At 41.9% G+C, this 9,180-nt stretch overlaps 1 protein-coding gene across 1 annotated transcript in view; it reads right to left on the bottom strand.

Moving 5' to 3' along the window:
* rtn4ip1 (reticulon 4 interacting protein 1) overlaps positions 1–9,180 on the bottom strand; it is a 25,506-nt gene that overhangs the window by 7,056 nt on the left and 9,270 nt on the right. The window contains exons 4-8 of the mRNA XM_005739022.2: positions 9,034–9,158; positions 7,687–7,735; positions 7,120–7,256; positions 6,861–7,044; positions 2,134–2,226 (exon numbers count right to left, since the gene is read on the bottom strand). Of these exons, the coding sequence (XP_005739079.1) occupies positions 2,134–2,226; positions 6,861–7,044; positions 7,120–7,256; positions 7,687–7,735; positions 9,034–9,158 (588 nt within the window). The remainder of the gene's footprint in view (positions 1–2,133; positions 2,227–6,860; positions 7,045–7,119; positions 7,257–7,686; positions 7,736–9,033; positions 9,159–9,180) is intronic.

Below are 9,180 nucleotides of genomic sequence, written 5' to 3'. Positions count from 1 at the left end.
GCCTGTACACTAAGAAAATCTACTGGAGCTTTTAATTATTGTGAGCTTGATTCTTTTCCCCACACTGAGACATTATAACCACTTTTAGTGTTCCCCCACCTCCTGAATCCACTTTAACCCCTGACTGCACACATTTCCTGTTTAGAGGCAAAGTCCCCTCTACAATGGAGGCAACAGGAAATAGAAACATATTTTTACTTTCCTTCTTTTTCTCTGCTCATGTTCAGCTGAACTGATTCAAGATGAGTAGAATTATTAGAATTAAAATTTAGACTGAAATAAAGTTTGTATTCCTTTCAAATACATTAATATAGCACATGGTTCAGGCAGCTTTGGACGCAAACAGCTGGAGCCACAGCTGTGGTTGTGATTTGACATTGTATAAATAATTGTATTGAATTGAATAGAAATGTCCTCCAAAGAGGTGCTTTTTACTTTCAGTACATTTCTGAGCCTGTACTTTTTTACTTGAGTAAAAGTTGAATCAATATTTTGACTTTACTGGAGTATTTTTCAACACTAGTATCTGTACTTCTACTAATGTACAGAATGTCTGTACTGTTGGCACCTCTGAACTTGGCAGAATAAACCTGTTTTCATCTACAAACAATGTCACCAAAACCTATCACAGCCACCATACTGTCCTTCTACTGCTGCCACCACTGGTGTAAGCTACATTTTCAGAAGAGTAGTTTTAGAAAGGTGAGAAATAAAATGTGCATGTTACTCTACTCTGAACCGTGTTTTCAGCTTTATTTTTATTATGTGGCTATTTTAGGAGACTCGACCTGTTGTTATTGACCTCTGGATTTCTGAAGCATTCAAATAACAAGTCACACGAACATGCTAATGCGACCTTCATCTCTGTACCTGACGAAGGTCACACAGACCGAAATGCTATAATATAAATAAGGACAGCGAGTGAAAGAAAGCATTGAGTTTCCAGCTAATCTAAGCTTCATGCTAGCTCCATAGTCAGCATAGTAATGACCTGTCCATCGTTTCATTTTGTAAACATCATGCACAGCATTTAGAAAGCTGCTCATTTCTTGATGGACCCACACCTTCCACCATTTTAGTGTTAAACTGTTATTACTGGTAAATCACTCGCACTGAGTTTGTTACAATAAAAGTCCTGCTAGTTACAGCTTAGAGTAGGTTTACTTTTGGTTTTTCTAACGTTCCTAATACAAAGATCCTTTCTTCTTTTTGCTATATAGATCCCTGGTGTTGGTCATGCCATAACATGTTCCTCCAGAGTGCGTACATGCCAACCCTCCCGCTTTTTGCAGGAGAATCCCGAATTTCAGTGCCCCTCCCGAAAATCTCCCGGAGCCACCATTACTCTTGTTACTCTTTCTGGGTCGCAAAATAAACTTTTAACATATTTTCAGGCGAGAATGTAGCTGAGTAAACTTCAAATAACTTAAACATGTTATTGTTTGGCCTTTTTCAGTGTTTTATTTGTTCGTGAGTAAATCGGTTTGGCTGAGATTAAAGTTATTAGATTAGATTAAATAAAAACTTTATTAATCCCTCGGGAGGGTTCCTCCGGGATTTTCACACAGCTGACTAAACGTCAAACAGAAAACTGATTAAACAGAAGTGTGAGATGGTCGAGAATCTACGTCAGCGTCTGATTATATTTTAGACAGCAAGGAGCAGACGGCTGAGTTTCACTCCACTGAGAGAGCTCATGACTTAATTCTGAAGGCTAGACCGTCCCATTTCACAAGCCTCGCACTTCCGGCCTTAGCGGTCTTTAAGTACGCGGCCCTTGAGGAACGTTGAGGCTGCGTACTTTAAGGCTGCAGACCCTGAATTGACAAGTTACCCTCAGATAGAGGGTAAAGTGGGGAACTGGAGATATGAAGTTGTGAGCTGGGTAGTGTAGTAGTAAGACTACACACCTTTGGAGTGGGAGTCAGCAGTATATGTGTATATGTGTATATATACGAGGCCATGACGTCTCCAGAAACATCCAACCAGGGGGGCTATTAAGGAAAACAAGGCAGAGTTGAAGTAGCTATGCTCATTTTTACATACAGTCTGTGGTATTTAACGTGCTAACAGTGTTAAACCATGATGGAACAGCGTCCATGTTCAGCTCGCAGGGTAAATACAGCGTCATACCTGTTTTGCATCCACCATGTCCCTGATTTCATCCAAGGCGCAGCCGCTGGGTGCAAAGAATCCCCAGCGGTAATGAACTCCTTTCATCAGGTGCTGCACGAAAACAGCAGAAAAAAAATGAATCAGCACAAACACAGAACACTGAAATACTTTAATACATTTAAAATAAAAGACAATCATAATGTAGAGATATATTTCAAAAAACAGAAACATGATGACTTATTTTGATATTATTGTTGTTGTCTTTATGAAACTTTTAATTTAAATCGTGTTCCCACTGACATATTTTCTAGTTCCATTTATTTTTAATATTTGTGCTGATTCAATCTCATCAAACACAAAGGGAGAAATATATTTGATGTAATGACCAAAATATGAATAAATAAAACATAAAAACGTGGATAAGGACAGATTCGCACCAGTTTCGGTTTGTTTGTTTTTAAAGCTCGTGTTGCTTAAATACATCTGTGAGTCGATAACAACCCACAAAACTCAAGTCACCGAACACCCAAACTATGAATCAGCTGCTGGAAAACCTGCGCCGTCACAGATCTGAGTTCAGATTACACAGATTCTGTAGGCGCAAAATAATAAGACAATGCTGTGAATCAAATCGTCTGATATTCAACAAACACAGTGTGTGACAACAGCAGATGACCCCATTTCAACCCTTACACTTCTGTGGAAATGGAAACAGTCACTGTGTGGTTATATGCAGGATGAAGGTGGTAAAGAAGGCCAGGGTGTGTGTGTGTGTGTGTGTGTGTGTGTGTGTGTGTGTGTGTGTGTGCGTGTGTGTGCGTGTGTGTGAGAGAGAGAGAGAGCGGGGGGGGATTGGAAACAGTCTCTGTGTTAAAGGAAGCGAAAACACAAAGTGCACAAACACACAGTTTCATTTGTTTCCTGTAGATTTGCTCCAGGTATACCTCCATCCTGCTTCACCTTCAAATCTTCAAAACTGATGTTATTCTGGAATAAGTTAGCGTGAGTAGAATCTGTGCCAGCCTGCAACCCCCACAGTCTGACATCGACTCAGTAACTTTACATTTAACAAGAAAAACAATGGAAGGTTTGTGGGGCAGTCCCGCCCTGTTACCGCCATCCACGCTCTTCTTCCGCCTCCTTCCTGATGCAAAGATTAAATTTACTTTAAAATGAGAAACCAGAACAAACACGACACTGATAGAAAATTTTGAAAAATGACAATAAATTTGTGGTTTTTCCCTTTTTTGGCAAATTAACTCGAGTCTTATAAACAACAACTGTATACAAGAGATGGATACGGCCACTGTGACCCAGCTGTGCCTTTTGCAGTCAAGCTACCATAACAGGAGCCAGAGTCCTGAGTTACCAGCCTCTTGGATGGTCTGTTAGCACAACAACGTCACAGCTGCCACAGTATTAGTCACACAACTGCATAAAAACATGCAAACAGCACAAATACAGTCCAGAGGTGCAGATCCGGGTCTGCAATAGCTGAGGTGAAGCTGAGCAGACTGCTAGCATGTATAGCATCCACCTGTCAGTCAAAGAGGCCACACCCCCAAAATACTGCAAATCTTAAGTCTTAATAAAGTTTTAAACGGGTGCATTACAAAAACATCCTCCCCCTGTGCAGCTGATATGAAGAGAGACTTTCTGTATCAGGCCGTAAACAGGCCGAACCTCACTGCTGGAGCCTCTAGTGGATCTCAGAGGAACTGCAGCTTCTTTTTCTTTTTTCTTAATTTGTAAACATTTATGATCGGGAACAAAACAGAGCTGACAATATTTCAGCCTTGAACATGACACTTAGAAACCTGTAAAAACAAAACAAAACAAAACAAAAAGATTCATTTGTTTGAAAAAGTCAACGATGAACGTTTGGACGCCTGGAACGAGCTGAACATGAACCTCTTCTGTCCTGAATGCCAGCATCTTGTTCTCGCTCAGTTTTGGTTTCATTTCAGCCTCTTTCTCTTTTGTCTTTTAGTCCATGAGTCATTCCTGATTAAACTCTCCTCCCTGCTTCAAAGTTGTGCTGATGGCTTAACTCTAAGAGCTTTTCATAAATGAGGATCAGATCTGCAGGTCGCAGATGAGCTAAAAAAACATCCTTAAACACTAAATGCACCACGAATTATCATTCAATGTGAATTTGATATTGCAAAATCATTAGTGCGCAGTTACCCGTGTGTGTAACTACATGCAGAATTTGGTTGCTACTACAAACTTTGTATTGGGGAATTTCAGTTACAGTGGTTTATGCCGCCGTGGAAAATGAGACTAACCTGAAACTCTGAACTACTTCTGAAGTTACCCACACTTGCCTGACCTCAGACGATGTTTCAGATACAAATACTTTCCTTTTTAATTTGAAAAAATTTGACACGAATCCTCTCTACACATGCAGCACATGGTACTGCTGTTTATTTTCCATTCCCCACCTACACTGAGCCCACAGGTTTCTGGACAATTATTCATTTTTATGTAATTTCCACAAGAATGACTAGTTTGACAGAACTGCAGCTATTTTTACAAACAGCTCCCCATTTTGAGACGCTCAAAAGTAAGTGGACAACTGACTGACGAGCAGTTTCAGGACCGGGCGAGGCCTAAACCTTTGCTAGTTAATGATAATTAAAGCAAACTATTTTTGAAGTTGACTCAAAGTGTTGAACTTATATTTGGTAAGTGTTCGCGCAGACTGAAGCGAAGATCCAAAGATGTCACTGCTCAAATCAACAGTCTGGGACATGTTTTAACTGTACATATAAATAACAGCCTGAGACAAGTGAAGTGTATGATGACAGAATCATTTCCATGATTTACACAAACATCATCACCACATCGAATCAGGTCAAGAACGCACTGAAGGACGTAGGCGTTATTTTTTCATGTCAACAATAAAGAGACGGCTCCATAAATGGAAATATTGAGTTACGACCACAGTGCGCAGCCACTGGTTACGCTAAAGAGCAGGAAGGCCACATTATGCTTCAAATACATTTATGTGCAGGGTTCAGGAAACCAGTTTGGAAAGATTAAACCCAAATGAAGTTAGACCAGAATGATAGAAGCAGGATGAGTGTGATGCGTTCGAGGCTGTACTCTCTGCTCAGATTCATACACAGCTCCACAGCAGGTGGATACGATACTACAAAACAACCCAAGAAATGAGAGATTCTACAGCGAGCAAGTCAGTCACCGGATCTCAGCCTAACAGAGAAGCTTATCAGTGCCTGAATCCAACACTGAAGGCAGAGAGACCCACCGGCAGGTCTGCAGAGCATTGTGGAAACACCGAATCAGACAGTGCCCGTGACTTCTACACTTCATTTGCTGACAGCAAATGAAGTTCATGCTGTTAAACTGGAATTAAAGTTTCCATTTCAATCGTATATTTATTTATTACTGAATTGAAAAAAAGAAAAAGATGTGGCTTAATGTGTAACCGCTCATATTTCCACAAAGACTGAAGGGTGTAACTTATTGTTCTAAAACTCTAGATTATCTCCTTGCATCTTGATTCTGCATCCTTTGCTGTGCAGAGTCGAGCACAGCTGTGGATTCTGTGGTCGGGCGAGTGCACTGCATGCAAAGTGCAGGCTGTTACTATAACACCCACAGAGGATGTGAGTGCTTGTGCGTGCGTCTGTGTATAGGTGGACGATGTCATCTGCTCCGACAGAGAGTTTAGGAGTTCAGGACTGTTTTCTTTATCTGCCTTGCAGCAGGGGGCGGGGCCTCAGCCACCAGAAAGTAACCTGCTGCATTTTCACATTTTTTCCACCTGTTTCTTCAGGTACCATGTCTGATTTTTAGGGACCTGGAAGAAATGCGCAGAGTATAAAAGGAACACAAACCTAAATTTATCTGCAGAAAGTCCACAACTGCACATATTATGACACAAGTCAGAGCTACTACTGGAATAAATCTGTTCTAATTCTAACTTAGATTCCATACTTGGCAATTGGGAGAGAAAAAATATATTATTTTGTAAGAACAACTCGGCAGACAGTCAAAAATGGAACGTAAAGGACAAAGTTAAACATCTGTATGAATTATTGTGTGGATTTGTTCATTAATAGCCAAACATGTGTCCCGTGTCTGGCCCAGGAGCTCCTCCCAACAAGGCATGTCCAAAACAGCATCTGGATCAGATGCCAAACAACCTCGGCTCTTCACCGTCAGCTCTCACAGAGGAGCTCGATCGTCTTCCTTCGCTCTACCGCAGGTTGCAGTCACATGGTGAGAGTAGGCGTGTAGAACAACCACAACATCAGCACCTTCAGGGTCATCACAGCGTGCAACACTGCACCTCGCACTCCTGAAACACAGACTCCTGCATTCAGGGCAGAAATTCCTCCCCAACCCAGAGTGAGCACTCCACCCTTTTTCTGGTGGAGAATCATGACCTTAAACTTCAAGGTGCAACTTTTCATCCCTGCAAACTACCACGAGATTCTGAGACCACTGCACCTACAACCTTTGCTCATGAACATTATGAACAGAACTCCAAGGGCAGGCGTGGTGGAGTACAAACCCCACCAGGAACAAGGGCAGTGATACGAGCCAACCTTCCACTATAGCTGTACCCAAACCCAGGTGTTAAAATTGAAAATAAACACCACTGAATGTGTCTGTCGCTGGTTTAATATTCTGACCCTACAACTGAGAAAACAAAGTGTAAAAAACCTCCTGTTTCTATGAAAGTTAGAAAACTAAACAACTCCATCTAAGCTTACTTTTAAGGCCTTGCTGGCCACTGTAGCGGCGGACTGCATCATGCCGTCAGCTACACCCAGCCTGTCGGTGTTCTGCATGAACGGCGTCACCAGGGTGACGTACTTTGCGCCGCTCCACGGCTTCAGCAGCTTCAATGCCCAACTCTCCGTGTCACCCCCGACATTATCCAGGATCAGGTCGAACCTTAAAGATAACAAAGTAAATCAGACCAAGATGACAAACGGAGGCAGAGATTCAGTCGGAGCGAGGCCTGCTTACTTCTCCAGAGCGCTGAGCGGCTCCTCGACGGGCCCAGCGGTGTAGTCCACCACGTGGTCCGCCCCAAGCCCCCTTAAGAACTGCTCGGCGTTCTGGGAGCAGGTAACGGTCACGTGGGCACCCCACGCCTTCACCATCTGAGCAGGAACAACATCAGACTTGTATACAAGTTTCATTTCGGTTAAATCAAATGTTTAGTTTTTCATTTTAACCATGATGAAGAAAAAATGTAAGAATTTGTTCTTTTTAAGCTAAAGAAGTGCAGTTGTTTTTTTTTTCTCTAATATTTAAAGAGAGATGGTGTTGAAGCTGATTTTAAGGATATTTTACATGTTTAGCTTTAATGTGTTTTTACCTAGTGGAAAAACTGCAGCTGTTTTTTAACGGTTTACGTCTGCGATCAGACGTCAGAGTTAACTGTGCTTAAATCAAATATTAAATGTTTCCCAGAGACCAGGTGAGCGTCTAACCTGTGAGCCTTTTTCAGATCAAACGTTACTTCATTGTGACATGTCGAGTGTTTAGGTGACCATAAGTGGTCATTATTGTCCAGCTTTTCATGCGTACCTGTACAGCAAACGTTCCCACTCCTCCAGATCCTCCAAGGATCAAAATCCTGCAACAGAAAAGCCAAAACAATGAAGGAGACAACCGAAGCAATCACCTGGTCAACTGAAGGGAAACCCGGCGACTTTTCCCCCCAAAAAAGAAAAAAACAACTACAAGGAAAAAAAACGTATTTTTTCTCCTTTCAGCTTGCAGGTACTATCAAACCGATTAATAAAGGCAAACATTAAAAAGCAGCTGGTTGTGTTGGTCGGAGGCAACTGTTATACAGGTGTGTTCATGTTAGCAGGTAAGCTAACATTAAGCAGAAGAAACCTTTGGTCAAATAGAAACAAAGCTGCGATGGGATAAAGTCAATGCAATGCAGCTAATATGAGAAATATAAGACAATAATTCTAAATTACTGCATGTATCTGCATCATGTATTAAAACAGGACTTTATTTACCTGAAGTTAAAAAATACTCTCCATGCTTCCATGTTGTGTAACATGAGATCCGAGGTTCAATCCTGCTGCTCGTATTTGTATTGTATTTCTAAGTTGGTGGTTTTTGTCCTCGTGATTGTCACATGAGGGTTTCAGGTAAGTGTCAGCAGGTGCCTGGTGGATGTGGCCATCATTCAGTCACCTGTGTTGCACTGTTGGTACTTGGTACACAAAGCAGCGCAGGCACTGATACAGCTGTTTATTATAGCTCAATCTGCACTGTCCACAACGCTTTGACTTTTCTCCACTCAGCAGTTGCTCGTGTGTTTTTCATCCCGTCTTCCTCCCCTCACCCCCAACAAAGGCCTCTTTGGTGAAACAAGCGTCAGGTTAGTTACATCGCTGTAGCTGGTTTATTGGTATGTTTCCGGTGGCTCATTTTATTTACACTGAGACTGATGTGGGGTAGGGACATTTTTCCCTCTGTTTTGTCTTGCAGGTAAATTAGTGTAAATTCTAAACACACTGGTCAGGGCTCATTACCCGGTCCAATCTCAGGACTTAATAAAAAATATCTTTATAATTATCAGGTTCTAAAATGAGGTTAGTACAACCTCAGATGGGCCACGTGTCGTTATTTATGCCACAAAAAGCACAGATGCAGAAGCAGTTTGTGAGGAATGAAGTAATATTTGATGAAATGGCTAAATGTTATTAACTAATTGTTAGGGTGGCGGTGGCATGACTTTGGCCTCGTCTGATTGGTCAATTAATCAAATAAATTGTTTCACTCATCATATTATTTGCATCTAGAGTTTACGAGGCTCCTTTTAGATCCCGCCTTAATAAGCGAGCTAAAAGGGGCTCAGGAGGAACAGTTGGCGAGCTTCACTGGGATGGATTAAACTTTCCATGTCCTCACCTCTTGTTGGCACAGTTGTCCTTTCTCAGACCGCCAGTATTAACCAGCGCTGACCAGGCGGTGGTTGCCACGTAGGGAATGGCAGCAGCCTCGATGTGGCTCAGACACTTTGGTTTGTGGGACACCTAAACAGGACAAACAGTAATA

This window comes from Pundamilia nyererei, unplaced genomic scaffold (genome assembly GCF_000239375.1).
Source record: "Pundamilia nyererei isolate P.nyererei 1_Seehausen unplaced genomic scaffold, PunNye1.0 scaffold00088, whole genome shotgun sequence".
In the NCBI taxonomy this organism is placed as follows: Eukaryota; Metazoa; Chordata; class Actinopteri; order Cichliformes; family Cichlidae; genus Pundamilia; species Pundamilia nyererei.
This window is presented reverse-complemented; position numbering and strand designations above follow the sequence as displayed.